This window comes from Petromyzon marinus, chromosome 84 (assembly GCF_048934315.1).
Source record: "Petromyzon marinus isolate PM22_M1 ecotype Great Lakes invasive population chromosome 84, UKy_Petmar_22M1.pri1.0, whole genome shotgun sequence".
Lineage (NCBI taxonomy): Eukaryota > Metazoa > Chordata > Hyperoartia > Petromyzontiformes > Petromyzontidae > Petromyzon > Petromyzon marinus.
Window position 1 is genome coordinate 4,155,602 of NC_133749.1, and position 21,362 is coordinate 4,176,963.

Here is a 21,362-nt window from a genome sequence, read left to right on the forward strand (position 1 = left end):
GAACTTCCATCACCCCTTACAAAGATGTTTAGAACTTCCATCACCCCTTACAAAGATGTTTAGAACTTCCATCAGCCCTTACAAAGATGTTTAGAACTTCCATCAGCCCTTACAAAGATGTTTAGAACTTCCATCACAACTTACAAAGATGTTTAGAACTTCCATCACAACTTACAAAGATGTTTAGAACTTTCATCACAACTTACAAAGATGTTTAGAACTTCCATCACAACTTACAAAGATGTTTAAAACTTCCATCACTCCTTACAAAGATGTTTAGAACTTCCATCACAATTTACAAAGATGTTTAGAACTTCCATCACCTCTTACAAAGATGTTTAGAACTTCCATCACAACTTACAAAGATGTTTAGAACTTCCATCAGCCCTTACAAAGATGTTTAGAACTTTCATCACAACTTACAAAGATGTTTAGAACTTCCATCACTCCTCACAAATATGTTTAGAACTTCCATCACAACTTACAAAGATGTTTAGAACTTCCATCAGCCCTTACAAAGATGTTTAGAACTTTCATCACAACTTACAAAGATGTTTAGAACTTCCATCACAACTTACAAAGATGTTTAGAACTTCCATCAGCCCTTACAAAGATGTTTAGAACTTCCATCACCCCTTACAAAGATGTTTAGAACTTCCATCACTCCTCACAAATATGTTTAGAACTTCCATCAGCCCTTACAAAGATGTTTAGAACTTCCATCACTCCTTACAAAGATGTTTAGAACTTCCATCATAACTTACAAAGATGTTTAGAACTTCCATCACAAATTACAAAGATGTTTAGAACTTCCATCAGCCCTTACAAAGATGTTTAGAACTTGCATCAGCCCTTACAAAGATGTTTAGAACTTCCATCACCCCTTACAAAGATGTCCGTCCTAACGTCACGGGCTACCCGCTCACCCGGAGGGGAGGTTAAAGGTCAGAGCAGGAGACCACGTGCCCCACCCACCCACGTGTCTCGTCACACTCGCCACTCACAAGCCTGTGTGGTTGGAGGAGCGGTGGGCGCAGTGGTTAGCGCGTTTTTTTGTTACAACGATTACAAAGCCGGCAGGACAGAAAGACGACCCCGGTTTGATTCACGCTCGCGGCCATCGGCGAAGGCAAAAAAAAAAGATCTTCCTCCTGACTCCGTGTAGCCTTCACAGACTGTTGGGGCAAGTGCTGTTCGCGAGACATCACCAGCACCCTCACCACCACCACCCTCATCACCACCACCACCACCCTCATCACCACCACCACACTACCCTTATCACCACCACACCACCCTCACCACAGACGTCACCACCACACCACCCTCACCACCACCAGCGTCACCACCACCAACCACTCTCATCATCACCACCACCACCCTCACCACCACCACACTCATCACCACCACCACCACCACACTACCCTTATCACCACACCACCCTCACCACAGGCGTCACCACCACCACCACCACACTCATCACCAGCGTCACCACCACCACCCTCATCACCAGCATCACCACCAACCACTCTCATCACCGCCACCACCACCACTAGCGTCACCACCACCCTCATCACCAGCGTCACCACCACCAACCACTCTCATCATCACCACCACCACCCTCACCACCACCACACTCATCACCAGCGTCACCACCACCACCACCCTCATCACCAGCATCACCACCACCAACCACTCTCTTCACCGCCACCCTCACCACCACCATCCACTCTCATCATCACCGCCACCACCACCACCCAACGAGTGGGTGAGCATTTGAACCGGTTACCGTCCACCACCACCACCACGCGTAGGTCGACTCGGCATTGAATAAACTCTGGCTCAGTGTGTGCGTGAACGTGTAGCGGACACCACCACCAGCGATTACCTTTGAACCGGTCTTCCTGGGCATCCCCTAGGTCGACTCAGCCCCCAAACGGAGAGCGTAGTGTATAGTGTAGTGTATAGTTAAGGTGGTGTAGTGTATAGTAGTGTATAGTTAAGGTGGTGTAGTGTATAGTAGTGTATAGTGTATAGTAGTGTATAGTTAAGGTGGTGTAGTGTATAGTAGTGTATAGTGTATGGTGAAGGTGGTGTAGTGTATAGTGTAGTGTATAGTTAAGGTGGTGTAGTGTATAGTAGTGTATAGTTACGGTGGTGTAGTGTATAGTAGTGTATAGTGTAGTATATAGTGTATAGTTAAGGTGGTGTAGTGTATAGTGTAGTGTATAGTTAAGGTGGTGTAGTGTATAGTTAAGGTGTAGTGTATAGTGTAGTGTATAGTTAAGGTGGTGTAGTGTATAGTGTAGTGTATAGTTAAGGTGGTGTAGTGTATAGTGTAGTGTATAGTTAAGGTGGTGTAGTGTAGTGTATAGTGTATAGTAGTGTATAGTTAAGGTGGTGTAGTGTATAGTGTAGTGTATAGTTAAGGTGGTGTAGTGTATAGTGTATAGTAGTGTATAGTGTAGTGTATAGTTAAGGTGGTGTAGTGTATAGTGTAGTGTATAGTTAAGGTGGTGTAGTGTATAGTTAAGGTGGTGTAGTGTATAGTAGTGTATAGTGTAGTGTATAGTTAAGGTGGTGTAGTGTATAGTGTAGTGTATAGTAGTGTATAGTTAAGGTGGTATAGTGTATAGTGTAGTGTATAGTAGTGTAGTTAAGGTGTAGTGTATAGTAGTGTAGTTAAGGTGGCGTGGTTTATAGTGTAGTATATAGTAGTGTAGTTAAGGTGTAGTGTATAGTGTTGCGTGTAGTGTATAGTAGTGTGTATTATATTGGAAGTATATAGTAGTGTATAGTAGTGTGTGAAGTGTATAGTATAACGTATTGTAGTGTATAGTGTAGTGTATAGTGTAGTAGTGTATAGTATAGTAACGTGTAGTGTATAGTGTAGTGTATAGTAACGTGTAGTGTATAGTGTAGTAGTGTATAGTATAGTAACGTGTAGTGTATAGTGTAGTAGTGTATAGTATAGTAACGTGTAGTGTATAGTGTAGTGTATAGTAACGTGTAGTGTATAGTGTAGTGTATAGTATAGTAACGTGTATAGTGTAGTGTAGGTACTGCACGTTGAACTTCCCTCGTACCGTACATAGCCAACCGCGCTAATCGCAGGGGAAGGATATTAAACTAAACACAAAGTATCGATTATCCGCCCGATTAATCGCGTTTCGCCTCTCGATTCATGCGCCTCCCGTTCAACCGCTCTCCCCTGCTGTTTATCCGCTCTCTCCACCCGTTTATCCGCTCTCTCCACCCCTTTAACCGCTCTCCCCACCCGTTTATCCGCTCTCCCCACCCGTTTATCCGCTCTCTCCACCCGTTTAACCGCTCTCCCCACCCGTTTATCCGCTCTCTCCACCCCTTTAACCGCTCTCTCCACCCGTTTAACCGCTCCCCGCTAGCGTTTAACCGCTCTGCCCTCCCGCTAATCTGCTGTGCGATGGACTGGACACCCTCAAATGTCACCGGAGCCGGGGAGAGTGGTGGTGGCGGCGGTGATAGCCCCACCACCGTATCATCATCATCATCTTCACCGCCGCCATCTACAGCCGCCAGACAGAAGCTCCTGGGCCTGTCCAAAGACGAACTCGTCGCAAGAATCGAGGAGCTCAAGAGGAAGGTGGCGGCGGCGGCCATGAGCGAGGCGTCCAGGTCGAGGCCGCCGGGCTACGGGGGCGGTGGCAGCAGAGGAGGTGGTGGTGGTGGCAGAGGAGGTGGTGGTGGTGGCAGAGGAGGAGGTGACGGCAGAGGAGATGCAGCAGTGGGTGCAGGGGGCATTGACGAAAGGGGCGGCAAGGATGGAGGAGTCGGAGGTCATCGCGATGGCGGTGGTGGCGATGGCGGTGGCGGTGGTGGTCATCACGGTGGTGATGGCGGTGGCGATGGTGGCGATGGTGGTGGCGATGGTGGTCATCACGGTGGTGATGGCGGTGGCGATGGTGGCGATGGTGGTGATGGTGGTGGCGATGGTGGTGGCGATGGTGGTCATCACGGTGGTGATGGCGGTGGCGATGGTGGCGATGGTGGTGATGGTGGTGGCGATGGTGGTGGCGATGGTGGTCATCACGGTGGTGATGGCGGTGGCGATGGTGGCGATGGTGGTGATGGTGGTGGCGATGGTGGTCATGGCGGTGGCGATGGCGGTGGCGATGGCGGTGGCGATGGTGGTGGCGATGGTGGTGGCGATGGTGGTCATCACGGTGGCGATGGTGGTGGCGATGGTGGTGGCGATGGTGGTCATCGCGGTGGCGGTGGTGGTGGCGATGGTGGTGGCGATGGTGGTCATCGCGGTGGCGGTGGCGATGGCAGAGGAGGAGTCAAAGGTGGCAAGGCTGGCAAAGGCAACAAGGGCAGAGAGGGTGGCAAAGCGGCGGTGGCACGGAGGCCGTTTGACTTCTCCAGGCACAATCGGCGCCACGTGCTGCTCAAGCTCGCTTACCTGGGCTGGGACTACCATGGGTACGCGGCCCAGGACAACACTCGCAACACCGTGGGTGAGTGGGCGGGTGGGTGGGAGGGTGAGCGAGTGACCGAGCGAGTGACTGAGCGGGTGAGTGGGCGGGCGGGTGGGAGGGTGAGCGAGTGACTGAGCGGGTGAGTGGGCGGGCGGGTGGGAGGGTGAGCGAGTGACCGAGCAAGTGACTGAGCGGATGAGTGGGCGAGTGAGTGAGTGGGCTAGTGAGTGACTGACTGAGCGAGAGGGTGAGTGACTGAGCGGGCGAGCGAGTGACTAAGCGGGTGAGTGAGTGGGTGATCGAGCGGGTGAGCGAGTGACTGAGCGGGTGAGTGAGTGAGTGAGTGACCGAGCGGGTGAGCGAGTGACTAAGCGGGTGAGTGAGTGGGTGAGTGACCGAGCGGGTGAGCGAGTGACTGAGCGGGTGAGTGAGTGAGTGAGTGACCGAGCGAGTGGGAGAGTGACTGATTGAGCAAGTGACTGAGCGGGTGAGTGAGTGAGTGACCGAGCGAGTGGGAGAGTGACTGATTGAGCGAGTGACTGAGTGGGTGGGTGAGTTTGTGAGTCAGTGACTAAGCGGGTGAGTGAGTGGGTGAGTGACCGAGCGGGTGAGCGAGTGACTGAGCGGGTGAGTGAGCGGGTGAGTGAGTGACCGAGCGAGTGACTGAGCGGGTGAGTGGGCGAGTGAGTGACTGACCGAGCGAGAGGGTGAGTGACCGAGCGGGCGGGCGAGCGAGTGACTAAGCGGGTGAGTGAGTGACCGAGCGAGTGGGAGAGTGACTGATTGAGCGAGTGACTGAGCGGGTGAGTGAGTGAGTGAGTGACCGAGCGAGTGGGAGAGTGACTGATTGAGCGAGTGACTGAGTGGGTGGGTGAGTTTGTGAGTCAGTGACCGAGCGGGTGGCTGAGTGGGTGAGTGACCGAGTGAGTGACTGAGCGGGTGACTGAGCGGGTGAGTGAGCGGGTGAGTGAGCGGGTGAGTGAGTGACCGAGCGAGTGACTGAGCGGGTGAGTGGGCGAGTGAGTGACTGACCGAGCGAGAAGTCGAGTGACCGAGCGGGCGGGCGAGCGAGCGACTAAGCGGGTGAGTGAGTGGGTGAGTGAGTGAGTGATCGAGCGGGTGGGAGAGTGACTGAGCGGGTGAGTGAGTGAGTGAGTGACCGAGCGAGTGGGAGAGTGACTGAGTGGGTGGGTGAGTTTGTGAGTCAGTGACTAAGCGGGTGAGTGAGTGGGTGAGTGACCGAGCGGGTGAGCGAGTGACTGAGCGGGTGAGTGAGTGAGTGAGTGACCGAGCGAGTGGGAGAGTGACTGAGTGGGTGGGTGAGTTTGTGAGTCAGTGACCGAGCGGGTGGCTGAGTGGGTGAGTGACCGAGCGAGTGACTGAGCGGGTGAGTGAGCGGGTGAATGAGTGACCGAGCGAATGAGTGAGCGGGTGAGTGGGCGAGTGAGTGAGTGACCGAGCGAGCGGGAGAATGACTGACTTAGCGAGTGGATGAGTGATTGACTGAGCGGGTGAGTGAGTGAGCGAGTGAGTGACCGAGCGAGAGGGTGAGTGACCGAGCGAGTGAGTGAGCGGGTGAGTGAGTGAGTGAGTGACCGAGCGAGCGGGAGAGTGACTGACTTGGCGAGTGGGTGAGTGATTGACTGAGCGAGTTACTGAGTGGGTGAGTTTGTGAGCGAGTGAGTGAGTGACCGAGCTAGAGGGTGAGTGACCGAGCGAGCGAGTGACTGAGCGGGTGAGTGAGCGGGTGAGTGAGTGACCCAGCGAGTGGGTGAGTAATTGACTGAGCGAGTTACTGAGTGGGTGATTTTGTGAGCGAGCGAGCAGGTGAGCGGGCGAGCGAACGAGTGACTGAGCGGGTGAGTGAGTGGGTGAGTGACCCAGCTAGCGGGTGAGCGAGTGACTGAGTGGGTGAGCGAGTGACCCAGCGAGCGGGCGAGTGACTGAGCGGGTGAGTGAGTGACCGAGCGAGCGGGTGACCCAGCGAGCGTGTTTGTGAGCGAGTGAGCGAGTGAGCGAGCGAGTGGACAGGTGAGTGACCGAGCGGGTGAGTGACCGACCGAGCGGGTGAGTGAGTGACCGAGCGATCGGGCGAGCGAGTGACCCAGCGAGTGACCGAGCGGGCGAGTGACCGAGCGGGCGAGTGACCGAGCGGGCGAGCGAGTGACTGAGCGAGTGACCGAGCGAGTGACCGAGCGAGTGACCGAGTGAGCGAGTGAGCGAGCGACCGAGCGAGCGACCGAGTGAGCGAGCGACCGAGCGAGCGAGCGAGTGACTGAGCGAGTGACTGAGCGAGCGAGTGACTGAGCGGGTGAGTGAGTGACCGAGCGAGCGGGCGAGCGAGTGACCGAGCGAGCGAGTGACCGAGCGAGCGAGCGAGTGACTGAGCGAACGAGTGACTGAGCGGGTGAGTGAGTGGGTGAGTGACCCAGCTAGCGGGTGAGCGAGTGACTGAGTGGGTGAGCGAGTGACCCAGCGAGCGGGCGAGTGACTGAACGGGTGAGTGAGTGACCGACCGAGCGGGTGAGTGAGTGACCGACCGAGCGGGTGAGTGAGTGACCGACCGAGCGGGTGAGCGAGTGACCCAGCGAGTGGGCGAGCGAGTGACCGAGCGGGTGAGTGAGTGACCGAGCGAGCGGGTGACCCAGCGAGCGTGTGAGTGAGCGAGTGAGCGAGCGAGTGGACAGGTGAGTGAGCGAGCGAGCGACCGAGCGGGTGAGTGAGTGACCGAGCGAGCAGGCGAGCGAGTGACCCAGCGAGTGACTGAGCGAGCGAGTGACCGAGCGGGCGAGCGAGTGACTGAGCGAGTGACCGAGCGAGCGAGTGACTGAGCGTGTGACCGAGCGGGCGAGTGACCGAGCGGGCGAGCGAGTGACTGAGCGAGTGACCGAGCGAGCGAGTGACCGAGCGAGCGAGCGAGCGAGTGACCGAGCGGGTGAGCGAGTGACCCAGCGAGTGACCGAGCGAGCGAGTGACCGAGCGAGCGAGTGACCGAGCGAGCGAGCGAGTGACTGAGCGAGCGAGCGACTGAGCGAGCGAGCGACTGAGCGGGCGAGCGAGTGACCGAGCGAGTGACCGAGCGAGCGACTGAGCAAGCGGGCGAGCGCCGGAGCGAGCGTTGCGGGCCCACGCGTGCGTCCCCTCGGCGTGCGTGTGCCCTAGAGGAGCAGCTGTTCGAGGCGCTGGACAAGACGCGGCTCGTCGAGTCGCGTCAGGCGGCCAACTACCACCGCTGCGGACGCACGGACCGAGGGGTGAGCGCCATCGACCAGGTGGTGTCCATCACCCTGCGCTCCAACCTCGCTCAAGGTGGCCTGGCGATCGTGCCGCTGACGGTGTGACGGTGTCGGGAGTAGTGCGGTGACAATCAGTGATGATGTCAACGTCAGTGATTGTCAGTGATGTCGGTGATGTCACTCGTGAATGTCGATGACGATGATGCCGGCGATGACGTCAGCAGCGTTGTTGACGGTGATGTCACTCGTGAGTGTCGATGACGTCAGCGATGACGTCAACGTCAGTGATTGTCAGTGATGTCACTCGTGAGTGTTGATGACGATGATGCCGGTGATGACGTCAGCAGCGTTGTTGACGGTGATGTCACTCGTGTCGATGACGATGATGTCAGTGATGATGTCAACGTCAGTGATTGTCAGTGATGTCGGTGATGTCACTCGTGAGTGTCTGACGATGATGCCGGTGATGACGTCAGCTGCGTTGTTGACGGTGATGTCACTCGTGAGTGTCGATGACGTCAGCGATGATGTCAACGTCAGTGATGTCGGTGATGTCACTCGTGAGTGTCGACGTCAGTGCCGATGACGACGATGACAGTGATGTCAGTGATGACGTCAGCGTCTATGACGTCACAGGCAAAGGCGTCATCCCCACGCCCAATGCCGACGTCCCTCCGGGAGCGACGGAGCTCCGCTACGCACACATCCTGAACAAGGTGAGCGTCGCCATCACGGCGTGGAGGTTGGATTCAACGTTTCTACCGCAGCCGTTGCCGCTCCCTGTTACCTAGCACAACCACCAACACCACTAACACCACCAACACTAACCCTACCATCACCACCAACACTAACCCTACCACCACCACCACCACTAACCCTACCACCACCACCACCACTAACCCTACCACCACCACCACCACTAACCCTACCACCACCACTAACCCTACCACCACCACCACTAACCCTACTACCACCACTAACCCTACCACCACCACCAACCCTACCACCACCACTTACCCTACCACCACCACCAACCCTACCACCACTAACCCTACCACCACCACTAACCCTACCACCACCACTTACCCTACCACTACCACCACCACCAACCCTACCACCACTAACCCCACCACCACCACTAACCCCACCACCACCACTAACCCCACCACCACCACCACTAACCCTACCACCACCATCACCACTAACCCTACCACCACCACCACTAACCCTATCACCACCACCACTAACCCTACCACCACTAACCCTACCACCACTAACCCTACCACCACCACTAACCCTACCACCACCACTAACCCTACCACCACCACCACTAACCCTACCACCACCCCTAACCCTACCACCACCACTAACCCTACCACCACCACCACCACCACTAACCCTACCACCACTAACCCTACCACCACCACTAACCCTACCACCACCACTAACCCTACCACCACCACCACTAACCCTACCACCACCACTAACCCTACCACCACCACCACTAACCCTACCACCACCCCTAATCCTACCACCACCACTAAGCCCACCACCACCACTAACCCTACCACCACCGCCACCACCAACCCTACCACCACCACCACCACTAACCCCACCACCACCACTAACCCCAACCCCACCACCACCGCCGCCACCAGGTCCTCCCGCGTGACATCCGCGTGCTGTGCTGGGCCCCCGTTGAGGCTGGCTTCAGCGCGCGTTTCGACTGCAGCCGCCGCCGCTACCGCTACTGGTTCCCTCGCGGGCGCCTGGACATCATGGCCATGAGGGAGGCCGCCCGCGGCCTCGTGGGCAGCCACGACTTCCGCAACCTGTGCAAGATGGACGTGGCCAACGGCGTCGTCGGCTTCCGCCGCACGGTGATCAGCGCGGACGTGAGGCGTGCCGACGGTGAGGAGGGTGGGTGAGGGGTGCCGGTGGTTGTTTGGGAGGTGGGGTGGTGGTGTAGCGGTTGGATTGCTGGTAGGAGTGGTGGTGGTGGTGGTGGTGGTGGTGTTGGTAGTGGTGGTGGTGGTTGTTGGGGCGGTGGCGGTAGTGGTCGGGGTGGTGGTAGTTGTGGCGGTAGTGATGGGTGTGGTGGTGGTCGTGGTTGTTGGGGTGGCGGTAGTGGTGGTGGCGGTGGTAGGGGTGGTGGTAGGGGTGGTGGTGGCGGTAGTGGTGGTCCTGGTTGGGGCGGTGGCGGTAGTGGTCGGGGTGGTGGTAGTTGTGGCGGTAGTGATGGGTGTGGTGGTGGTCATGGTTGGGGTGGTGGTGGTTGTTGGGGTGGTGGCAATAGTGGTGGTGGTGGTCATGGTGGTAGTGGTGGTTGTTGGGGTGGTGGCAATAGTGGTGGTGGTGGTGGTCATGGTGGTAGTGGTGGTTGTTGGGATGGTGGCAGTAGTGGTGGTGGTAGTGGTGGTTGTTGGGGTGGTGGCAGTAGTGGTGGTAGTGGTGGTTGTTGGGGTGGTGGCAGTAGTGGTGGTAGTGGTGGTTGTTGGGGTGGTGGCAGTAGTGGTGGTGGTAGTGGTGGTTGTTGGGGTGGTGGCAGTAGTGGTGGTAGTTGTTGGGGTGGTGGCAGTAGTGGTGGTAGTGGTGGTTGTTGGGGTGGTGGCAGTAGTGGTGGTAGTGGTGGTTGTTGGGGTGGTGGCAGTAGTGGTGGTGGTAGTGGTGGTTGTTGGGGTGGTGGCAGTAGTAGTGGTAGTGGTGGTTGTTGGGGTGGTGGCAGTAGTGGTGGTAGTGGTGGTTGTTGGGGTGGTGGCAGTAGTGGTGGTAGTGGTGGTTGTTGGGGTGGTGGCAGTAGTGGTGGTAGTGGTGGTTGTTGGGGTGGTGGCAGTAGTGGTGGTGGTAGTGGTGGTTGTTGGGGTGGTGGCAGTAGTGGTGGTGGCGGTGGTCGTGGTGGTTGTTGGGGTGGTGGCAGTAGTGGTGGTAGTGGTAGTGGTGGTTTGTGGTGGTGGTGGTGGCAGTAGTGGTGGTGGTTGTTGGGGTGGTGGCAGTAGTGGTGGTGGTGGTGGTTTGTGGTGGTGGCAGTAGTGGTGGTGGTGGTGGTGGTAGTGGTGGTTGTTGGGGTGGTGGCAGTAGTGGTGGTGGTGGTAGTGGTGGTTTGTGGTGGTGGTGGTGGCAGTAGTGGTGGTGGTGGTAGTGGTGGTTGTTGGGGTGGTGGCAGTAGTGGTGGTGGTGGTAGTGGTGGTTGTTGGGGTGGTGGCAGTAGTGGTGGTGGTAGTGGTGGTTGTTGGGGTGGTGGCAGTAGTGGTGGTGGTGGTAGTGGTGGTTGTTGGGGTGGTGGCAGTAGTGGTGGTAGTGGTGGTTGTTGGGGTGGTGGCAGTAGTGGTGGTGGTAGTGGTGGTTGTTGGGGTGGTGGCAGTAGTGGTGGTGGTGGTAGTGGTGGTTGTTGGGGTGGTGGCAGTAGTGGTGGTGGTGGTAGTGGTGGTTGTTGGGGTGGTGGCAGTAGTGGTGGTGGTGGTGGTAGTGGTGGTTTGTGGTGGTGGTGGTGGCAGTAGTGGTGGTGGTGGTGGTGGTAGTGGTGGTTGTTGGGGTGGTGGCAGTAGTGGTTGTGGTGGTAGTGGTGGTTTGTGGTGGTGGTGGTGGCAGTAGTGGTGGTGGGTGGTAGTGGTGGTTGTTGGGGTGGTGGCAGTAGTGGTGGTGGTGGTAGTGGTGGTTGTTGGGGTGGTGGCAGTAGTGGTGGTGGTGGTAGTGGTGGTTGTTGGGGTGGTGGCAGTAGTGGTGGTGGTGGTGGTAGTGGTGGTTTGTGGTGGTGGTGGCAGTAGTGGTGGTAGTGGTGGTTGTTGGGGTGGTGGCAGTAGTGGTGGTGGTAGTGGTGGTTGTTGGGGTGGTGGCAGTAGTGGTGGTGGTGGTAGTGGTGGTTGTTGGGGTGGTGGCAGTAGTGGTGGTGGTGGTAGTGGTGGTTGTTGGGGTGGTGGCAGTAGTGGTGGTGGTGGTAGTGGTGGTTTGTGGTGGTGGTGGTGGCAGTAGTGGTGGTGGTGGTGGTGGTAGTGGTGGTTGTTGGGGTGGTGGCAGTAGTGGTGGTGGTGGTAGTGGTGGTTTGTGGTGGTGGTGGTGGCAGTAGTGGTGGTGGTGGTAGTGGTGGTTGTTGGGGTGGTGGCAGTAGTGGTGGTGGTGGTAGTGGTGGTTGTTGGGGTGGTGGCAGTAGTGGTGGTGGTGGTAGTGGTGGTTGTTGGGGTGGTGGCAGTAGTGGTGGTGGTAGTGGTGGTTGTTGGGGTGGTGGCAGTAGTGGTGGTGGTGGTAGTGGTGGTTGTTGGGGTGGTGGCAGTAGTGGTGGTGGTGGTAGTGGTGGTTGTTGGGGTGGTGGCAGTAGTGGTGGTGGTGGTAGTGGTGGTTGTTGGGGTGGTGGCAGTAGTGGTGGTGGTGGTAGTGGTGGTTGTTGGGGTGGTGGCAGTAGTGGTGGTAGTGGTGGTTGTTGGGGTGGTGGCAGTAGTGGTGGTGGTAGTGGTGGTTGTTGGGGTGGTGGCAGTAGTGGTGGTGGTGGTAGTGGTGGTTGTTGGGGTGGTGGCAGTAGTGGTGGTGGTGGTAGTGGTGGTTGTTGGGGTGGTGGCAGTAGTGGTGGTGGTGGTAGTGGTGGTTGTTGGGGTGGTGGCAGTAGTGGTGGTGGTGGTAGTGGTGGTTTGTGGTGGTGGTGGTGGCAGTAGTGGTGGTGGTGGTGGTGGTAGTGGTGGTTGTTGGGGTGGTGGCAGTAGTGGTGGTGGTGGTAGTGGTGGTTTGTGGTGGTGGTGGCAGTAGTGGTGGTGGTGGTAGTGGTGGTTGTTGGGGTGGTGGCAGTAGTGGTGGTGGTGGTAGTGGTGGTTGTTGGGGTGGTGGCAGTAGTGGTGGTGGTGGTAGTGGTGGTGGTTGTTGGGGTGGTGGCAGTAGTGGTGGTGGTGGTAGTGGTGGTTGTTGGGGTGGTGGCAGTAGTGGTGGTGGTAGTGGTGGTTGTTGGGGTGGTGGCAGTAGTGGTGGTGGTGGTAGTGGTGGTTTGTGGTGGTGGTGGTGGCAGTAGTGGTGGTGGTGGTAGTGGTGGTTGTTGGGGTGGTGGCAGTAGTGGTGGTGGTGGTAGTGGTGGTTGTTGGGGTGGTGGCAGTAGTGGTGGTGGTGGTGGTTGTTGGGGTGGTGGCAGTAGTGGTGGTGGTGGTAGTGGTGGTTGTTGGGGTGGTGGCAGTAGTGGTGGTAGTGGTGGTTGTTGGGGTGGTGGCAGTAGTGGTGGTGGTAGTGGTGGTTGTTGGGGTGGTGGCAGTAGTGGTGGTGGTGGTAGTGGTGGTTGTTGGGGTGGTGGCAGTAGTGGTGGTGGTGGTAGTGGTGGTTGTTGGGGTGGTGGCAGTAGTGGTGGTGGTGGTAGTGGTGGTTTGTGGTGGTGGTGATGGCAGTAGTGGTGGTGGTGGTGGTGGTAGTGGTGGTTGTTGGGGTGGTGGCAGTAGTGGTGGTGGTGGTAGTGGTGGTTGTGGTGGTGGTGGTGGCAGTAGTGGTGGTGGTGGTAGTGGTGGTTGTTGGGGTGGTGGCAGTAGTGGTGGTTGTTGGGGTGGTGGCAGTAGTGGTGGTGGTGGTAGTGGTGGTTGTTGGGGTGGTGGCAGTAGTGGTGGTGGTGGTAGTGGTGGTTGTTGGGGTGGTGGCAGTAGTGGTGGTAGTGGTGGTTGTTGGGGTGGTGGCAGTAGTGGTGGTGGTAGTGGTGGTTGTTGGGGTGGTGGCAGTAGTGGTGGTGGTGGTAGTGGTGGTTGTTGGGGTGGTGGCAGTAGTGGTGGTGGTGGTAGTGGTGGTTGTTGGGGTGGTGGCAGTAGTGGTGGTGGTGGTAGTGGTGGTTTGTGGTGGTGGTGGTGGCAGTAGTGGTGGTGGTGGTAGTGGTGGTTGTTGGGGTGGTGGCAGTAGTGGTGGTGGTGGTAGTGGTGGTTGTTGGGGTGGTGGCAGTAGTGGTGGTAGTGGTGGTTGTTGGGGTGGTGGCAGTAGTGGTGGTGGTAGTGGTGGTTGTTGGGGTGGTGGCAGTAGTGGTGGTGGTGGTAGTGGTGGTTGTTGGGGTGGTGGCAGTAGTGGTGGTGGTGGTAGTGGTGGTTGTTGGGGTGGTGGCAGTAGTGGTGGTGGTAGTGGTGGTTGTGGTGGTGGTGGTGGCAGTAGTGGTGGTGGTGGTAGTGGTGGTTGTTGGGGTGGTGGCAGTAGTGGTGGTGGTGGTAGTGGTGGTTGTTGGGGTGGTGGCAGTAGTGGTGGTGGTGGTAGTGGTGGTTGTTGGGGTGGTGGCAGTAGTGGTGGTGGTAGTGGTGGTTGTTGGGGTGGTGGCAGTAGTGGTGGTGGTGGTAGTGGTGGTTGTTGGGGTGGTGGCAGTAGTGGTGGTGGTGGTAGTGGTGGTTGTTGGGGTGGTGGCAGTAGTGGTGGTGGTGGTAGTGGTGGTTGTTGGGGTGGTGGCAGTAGTGGTGGTGGTGGTAGTGGTGGTTTGTGGTGGTGGTGGTGGCAGTAGTGGTGGTGGTGGTGGTGGTAGTGGTGGTTGTTGGGGTGGTGGCAGTAGTGGTGGTGGTGGTAGTGGTGGTTGTTGGGGTGGTGGCAGTAGTGGTGGTGGTGGTAGTGGTGGTTGTTGGGGTGGTGGCAGTAGTGGTGGTGGTAGTGGTGGTTGTTGGGGTGGTGGCAGTAGTGGTGGTGGTGGTAGTGGTGGTTGTTGGGGTGGTGGCAGTAGTGGTGGTGGTGGTAGTGGTGGTTGTTGGGGTGGTGGCAGTAGTGGTGGTGGTAGTGGTGGTTGTTGGGGTGGTGGCAGTAGTGGTGGTGGTGGTAGTGGTGGTTGTTGGGGTGGTGGCAGTAGTGGTGGTGGTGGTAGTGGTGGTTGTTGGGGTGGTGGCAGTAGTGGTGGTGGTGGTAGTGGTGGTTGTTGGGGTGGTGGCAGTAGTGGTGGTGGTGGTAGTGGTGGTTGTTGGGGTGGTGGCAGTAGTGGTGGTGGTGGTAGTGGTGGTTTGTGGTGGTGGTGGTGGCAGTAGTGGTGGTGGTGGTAGTGGTGGTTGTTGGGGTGGTGGCAGTAGTGGTGGTGGTGGTAGTGGTGGTTGTTGGGGTGGTGGCAGTAGTGGTGGTGGTGGTAGTGGTGGTTGTTGGGGTGGTGGCAGTAGTGGTGGTGGTAGTGGTGGTTGTTGGGGTGGTGGCAGTAGTGGTGGTGGTGGTAGTGGTGGTTGTTGGGGTGGTGGCAGTAGTGGTGGTGGTGGTAGTGGTGGTTGTTGGGGTGGTGGCAGTAGTGGTGGTGGTGGTGGTTGTTGGGGTGGTGGCAGTAGTGGTGGTGGTAGTGGTGGTTGTTGGGGTGGTGGCAGTAGTGGTGGTGGTGGTAGTGGTGGTTGTTGGGGTGGTGGCAGTAGTGGTGGTGGTGGTTGTTGGGGTGGTGGCAGTAGTGGTGGTGGTAGTGGTGGTTGTTGGGGTGGTGGCAGTAGTGGTGGTGGTGGTGGTGGTTGTTGGGGTGGTGGCAGTAGTGGTGGTGGTGGTAGTGGTGGTTGTTGGGGTGGTGGCAGTAGTGGTGGTGGTGGTAGTGGTGGTTGTTGGGGTGGTGGCAGTAGTGGTGGTGGTGGTAGTGGTGGTTTGTGGTGGTGGTGGTGGCAGTAGTGGTGGTGGTGGTGGTGGTAGTGGTGGTTGTTGGGGTGGTGGCAGTAGTGGTGGTGGTGGTGGTTGTTGGGGTGGTGGCAGTAGTGGTGGTGGTGGTGGTTTGTGGTGGTGGTGGTGGCAGTAGTGGTGGTGGTGGTAGTGGTGGTTGTTGGGGTGGTGGCAGTAGTGGTGGTGGTGGTGGTTGTTGGGGTGGTGGCAGTAGTGGTGGTGGTGGTAGTGGTGGTTGTTGGGGTGGTGGCAGTAGTGGTGGTAGTGGTGGTTGTTGGGGTGGTGGCAGTAGTGGTGGTGGTAGTGGTGGTTGTTGGGGTGGTGGCAGTAGTGGTGGTGGTGGTAGTGGTGGTTGTTGGGGTGGTGGCAGTAGTGGTGGTGGTGGTAGTGGTGGTTGTTGGGGTGGTGGCAGTAGTGGTGGTGGTGGTGGTTTGTGGTGGTGGTGGTGGCAGTAGTGGTGGTGGTGGTGGTGGTAGTGGTGGTTGTTGGGGTGGTGGCAGTAGTGGTGGTGGTGGTAGTGGTGATTTGTGGTGGTGGTGGTGGTGGCAGTAGTGGTGGTGGTAGTGGTGGTTGTTGGGGTGGTGGCAGTAGTGGTGGTTGTTGGGGTGGTGGCAGTAGTGGTGGTGGTGGTAGTGGTGGTTGTTGGGGTGGTGGCAGTAGTGGTGGTGGTGGTAGTGGTGGTTGTTGGGGTGGTGGCAGTAGTGGTGGTAGTGGTGGTTGTTGGGGTGGTGGCAGTAGTGGTGGTGGTAGTGGTGGTTGGGGTGGTGGCAGTAGTGGTGGTGGTGGTAGTGGTGGTTGTTGGGGTGGTGTCAGTAGTGGTGGTGGTGGTAGTGGTGGTTGTTGGGGTGGTGGCAGTAGTGGTGGTGGTGGTAGTGGTGGTTTGTGGTGGTGGTGGTGGCAGTAGTGGTGGTGGTGGTAGTGGTGGTTGTTGGGGTGGTGGCAGTAGTGGTGGTGGTGGTAGTGGTGGTTGTTGGGGTGGTGGCAGTAGTGGTGGTAGTGGTGGTTGTTGGGGTGGTGGCAGTAGTGGTGGTGGTAGTGATGGTTGTTGGGGTGGTGGCAGTAGTGGTGGTGGTGGTAGTGGTGGTTGTTGGGGTGGTGGCAGTAGTGGTGGTGGTGGTAGTGGTGGTTGTTGGGGTGGTGGCAGTAGTGGTGGTGGTGGTAGTGGTGGTTGTTGGGGTGGTGGCAGTAGTGGTGGTGGTAGTGGTGGTTGTTGGGGTGGTGGCAGTAGTGGTGGTGGTAGTGGTGGTTGTTGGGGTGGTGGCAGTAGTGGTGGTGGTGGTAGTGGTGGTTGTTGGGGTGGTGGCAGTAGTGGTGGTGGTGGTAGTGGTGGTTGTTGGGGTGGTGGCAGTAGTGGTGGTGGTGGTAGTGGTGGTTGTTGGGGTGGTGGCAGTAGTGGTGGTGGTGGTAGTGGTGGTGGTTTGTGGTGGTGGTGGTGGCAGTAGTGGTGGTGGTGGTGGTGGTAGTGGTGGTTGTTGGGGTGGTGGCAGTAGTGGTGGTGGTGGTAGTGGTGGTTGTTGGGGTGGTGGCAGTAGTGGTGGTGGTGGTAGTGGTGGTTGTTGGGGTGGTGGCAGTAGTGGTGGTGGTGGTTGTTGGGGTGGTGGCAGTAGTGGTGGTGGTGGTAGTGGTGGTTGTTGGGGTGGTGGCAGTAGTGGTGGTGGTGGTAGTGGTGGTTGTTGGGGTGGTGGCAGTAGTGGTGGTGGTGGTAGTGGTGGTTGTTGGGGTGGTGGCAGTAGTGGTGGTGGTGGTAGTGGTGGTTTGTGGTGGTGGTGGTGGTGGCAGTAGTGGTGGTGGTGGTAGTGGTGGTTGTTGGGGTGGTGGCAGTAGTGGTGGTGGTGGTAGTGGTGGTTGTTGGGGTGGTGGCAGTAGTGGTGGTGGTGGTAGTGGTGGTTGTTGGGGTGGTGGCAGTAGTGGTGGTGGTAGTGGTGGTTGTTGGGGTGGTGGCAGTAGTGGTGGTGGTGGTAGTGGTGGTTGTTGGGGTGGTGGCAGTAGTGGTGGTGGTGGTAGTGGTGGTTGTTGGGGTGGTGGCAGTAGTGGTGGTGGTAGTGGTGGTTGTTGGGGTGGTGGCAGTAGTGGTGGTGGTAGTGGTGGTTGTTGGGGTGGTGGCAGTAGTGGTGGTGGTGGTAGTGGTGGTTGTTGGGGTGGTGGCAGTAGTGGTGGTGGTGGTAGTGGTGGTTGTTGGGGTGGTGGCAGTAGTGGTGGTGGTGGTAGTGGTGGTTGTTGGGGTGGTGGCAGTAGTGGTGGTGGTGGTAGTGGTGGTTTGTGGTGGTGGTGGCAGTAGTGGTGGTGGTGGTAGTGGTGGTTGTTGGGGTGGTGGCAGTAGTGGTGGTGGTGGTAGTGGTGGTTGTTGGGGTGGTGGCAGTAGTGGTGGTAGTGGTGGTTGTTGGGGTGGTGGCAGTAGTGGTGGTGGTAGTGGTGGTTGTTGGGGTGGTGGCAGTAGTGGTGGTGGTGGTAGTGGTGGTTGTTGGGGTGGTGGCAGTAGTGGTGGTGGTGGTAGTGGTGGTTGTTGGGGTGGTGGCAGTAGTGGTGGTGGTGGTGGTTGTTGGGGTGGTGGCAGTAGTGGTGGTGGTAGTGGTGGTTGTTGGGGTGGTGGCAGTAGTGGTGGTGGTGGTAGTGGTGGTTGTTGGGGTGGTGGCAGTAGTGGTGGTGGTAGTGGTGGTTGTTGGGGTGGTGGCAGTAGTGGTGGTGGTGGTAGTGGTGGTTGTTGGGGTGGTGGCAGTAGTGGTGGTGGTGGTAGTGGTGGTTGTTGGGGTGGTGGCAGTAGTGGTGGTGGTGGTAGTGGTGGTTGTTGGGGTGGTGGCAGTAGTGGTGGTGGTGGTAGTGGTGGTTTGTGGTGGTGGTGGTGGCAGTAGTGGTGGTGGTGGTGGTGGTAGTGGTGGTTGTTGGGGTGGTGGCAGTAGTGGTGGTGGTGGTAGTGGTGGTTGTTGGGGTGGTGGCAGTAGTGGTGGTGGTGGTAGTGGTGGTTGTTGGGGTGGTGGCAGTAGTGGTGGTGGTAGTGGTGGTTGTTGGGGTGGTGGCAGTAGTGGTGGTGGTGGTAGTGGTGGTTGTTGGGGTGGTGGCAGTAGTGGTGGTGGTCGTAGTGGTGGTTGTTGGGGTGGTGGCAGTAGTGGTGGTGGTGGTAGTGGTGGTTGTTGGGGTGGTGGCAGTAGTGGTGGTGGTAGTGGTGGTTGTTGGGGTGGTGGCAGTAGTGGTGGTGGTGGTAGTGGTGGTTGTTGGGGTGGTGGCAGTAGTGGTGGTGGTGGTAGTGGTGGTTGTTGGGGTGGTGGCAGTAGTGGTGGTGGTGGTAGTGGTGGTTGTTGGGGTGGTGGCAGTAGTGGTGGTAGTGGTGGTTGTTGGGGTGGTGGCAGTAGTGGTGGTTGTTGGGGTGGTGGCAGTAGTGGTGGTTGTTGGGGTGGTGGCAGTAGTGGTGGTGGTAGTGGTGGTTGTTGGGGTGGTGGCAGTAGTGGTGGTGGTGGTGGTGGTTTTTGGGGTGGTGGCAGTAGTGGTGGTGGTGGTGGTAGTGGTGGTTGTTGGGGTGGTGGCAGTAGTGGTGGTGATAGTGGTGGTTGTTGGGGTGGTGGCAGTAGTGGTGGTGGTAGTGGTGGTTGTTGGGGTGGTGGCAGTAGTGGTGGTGGTGGTAGTGGTGGTTGTTGGGGTGGTGGCAGTAGTGGTGGTAGTGGTGGTTGTTGGGGTGGTGGCAGTAGTGGTGGTGGTGGTTGTTGGGGTGGTGGCAGTAGTGGTGGTGGTAGTGGTGGTTGTTGGGGTGGTGGTGGTAGTGGTGGTTGTTGGGGTGGTGGCAGTAGTGGTGGTGGTAGTGGTGGTTGTTGGGGTGGTGGCAGTAGTGGTGGTGGTTGTTGGGGTGGTGGCAGTAGTGGTGGTAGTGGTGGTTGTTGGGGTGGTGGCAGTAGTGGTGGTGGTGGTGGTCGTTCTGGGGGGGGGGTGGAGGTTGGGTTGGATGGTGATTGTAATGGTGGTGATGGTGGTTATTGTAATGGTGGTGATAATGGTAGTGGTGATGGTGGTGATGATGATGACGGTGTTAGTGGTCATGGTAGGTGGTGATGATGGTGGTGGACAAGTTTTAGATGATGGTGTTGGTGGTGATTATGGTGGTAATGGTGATTATGGTGGTAATGGTGATAATGGTGATTATGGTGGTAATGGTGGTGATGGTGGTGATGGCATTGATGAGTTTTAGATGATTGTGTTGGTGGTGATGATGGTGGTAATGGCGTTGATGAGTTTTAGATGATGGTGTTGGTGGTGATGATGGTGTTGGTGGTGGTGATGGCGGTGACGAGTTTGAGATGATGGTGTTGGTGGTGATGGTTGATGGTGATGATGGTGTTGATGGTGATGATGGTGGTGATGGTGGTGACGAGTTTGAGATGATGGTGTTGATGGTGATGATGGTGGTGATGGCGTTTATGAGTTTTAGATTATGGTGTTGGTTTGTGATGGTAGGTGGTGGTGATGTTGGTGGTGATGGCGGTGATGAGTTTGAGATGATGGTGTTGGTGGTGATGATGGTGTTGATGGTGATGATGGTGGTGATGGCATTGATGAGTTTTAGAAGATGGTGTTGGTGGTGAAGATGGTGGTGATGATGGTGAAGATGGTGGTAATGAGTTTTAGATTATGGTGTTGGTGGTGATAGTAGGTGGTGGTGATGTTGGTGGTGATGGCGGTGATGAGTTTGAGATGATGGTGTTGGTGGTGATGATGGTGTTGATGGTGATGATGGTGGTGATGGCGTTGATGAGTTTTAGAAGATGGTGTTGGTGGTGATGATGGTGGTGATGATGGTGAAGATGGTGGTAATGAGTTTTAGATTATGGTGTTGGTGGTGATGGTAGGTGGTGATGGTGATGATGGTGGTGACGAGTTTGAGATGATGGTGTTGATAGTGATGATGGTGGTAATGGCGTTGATGAGTTTTAGATGATGGTGTTGGTGGTGATGATGGTGGTAATGGCGTTGATGAGTTTTAGATGATTGTGTTGGTGGTGATGATGGCGTTGGTGGTGGTGATGTTGGTGGTGATGACGAGTTTGAGATGATGGTGTTGGTGGTGATGGTAGGTGGTGATGGCGTTGATGAGTTTGAGATGATTGTGTTGGTGGTGATGATGGTGTTGGTGGTGGTGATGTTGGTGGTGATGGCAGTGACAAGTTTGAGATGATGGTGTTGGTGGTGATGGTAGGTGGTGATGGTGATGATGGTGGTGATGGCGGTGACGAGTTTGAGATGATGGTGTTCGAGGTGGTGGGACTGGCATTCCTCTACCACCAGGTATGGCATCCAGGAAGGCCACCACACCTACCACTACTACCACACATACCACTACTACCACACATACCACTACTACCACACATACCACTACTACCACACATACCACTACTACCACACCTACCACTACTACCACTACCACCACTACCACCACCACACCTACCACTCCTACCACCACTACCACTACTACCACGACTAATACCACTACTACCACCACACCTACCACTACTACCACACCTACCATGACTACTACTACCACCACCACACCTACCACTCCTACCACTACTACCACACCTACCACGACTAATACTACTACTACCACTACTACTACCACCACACCTACCACGACTACTACCACTACCACCATCACACCTACCACTACTACTACCACCACACCTACCACTACCACCACACCTACCACTACCACCACACCTACCATTACTACTACCACCACACCTACCACTACCACTACACCTACCACTACCACCACACCTACCATTACTACTACTACTACCACCACACCTACCACTACTACCACCACCCCTACCCCCCTACCACCACCACCCCCTACCACCACTACCCCCCTACCCCAACCACCACTCCCCCTACCACCGCCACCCCTACCACCACCTCCTTCACAACCCCCACCACGACCACGAATCAACACCCCCCCCACAACCTCCCCCCAACCACCACCACCCCTACCACCACCACCACCACCACCCTCCCGTGTGTGTGTGTGTGTGCGCCGAAGGTACGCTGCATGATGGCGGTGCTGCTGCTGGTGGGCGAGGGGCTGGAGAGGCCGCAGGTCGTGTCCCAGCTGCTGGACGTCGAGAGGCACCCGTGCAAGCCGCAGTACAGGTGGGGGGGG

At 57.0% G+C, this 21,362-nt stretch overlaps 1 protein-coding gene across 6 annotated transcripts in view; it reads left to right on the forward strand.

Annotated features, from left to right (window-relative positions):
* Positions 1 to 959: 959 nt before the first annotated feature.
* Positions 960 to 21,362, forward strand: part of PUS3 (pseudouridine synthase 3) — a 39,479-nt gene continuing 19,076 nt past the window's right edge. The window contains exons 1-7 of one of the 6 annotated variants that reach the window (XM_076057766.1): positions 960 to 2,589; positions 2,659 to 4,493; positions 7,617 to 7,763; positions 8,327 to 8,406; positions 9,349 to 9,601; positions 20,403 to 20,491; positions 21,243 to 21,352. In XM_076057766.1, the coding sequence (XP_075913881.1) occupies positions 3,182 to 4,493; positions 7,617 to 7,763; positions 8,327 to 8,406; positions 9,349 to 9,601; positions 20,403 to 20,491; positions 21,243 to 21,352 (1,991 nt within the window). In that variant the 5' untranslated portion in view covers positions 960 to 2,589; positions 2,659 to 3,181. Of the gene's footprint in view, positions 4,494 to 7,616; positions 7,764 to 8,326; positions 8,407 to 9,348; positions 9,602 to 20,402; positions 20,492 to 21,242; positions 21,353 to 21,362 lie in introns of all 6 variants that reach the window. The other 5 variants (XM_076057769.1, XM_076057767.1, XM_076057768.1 and 2 more) reach the window with 5 other exon arrangements.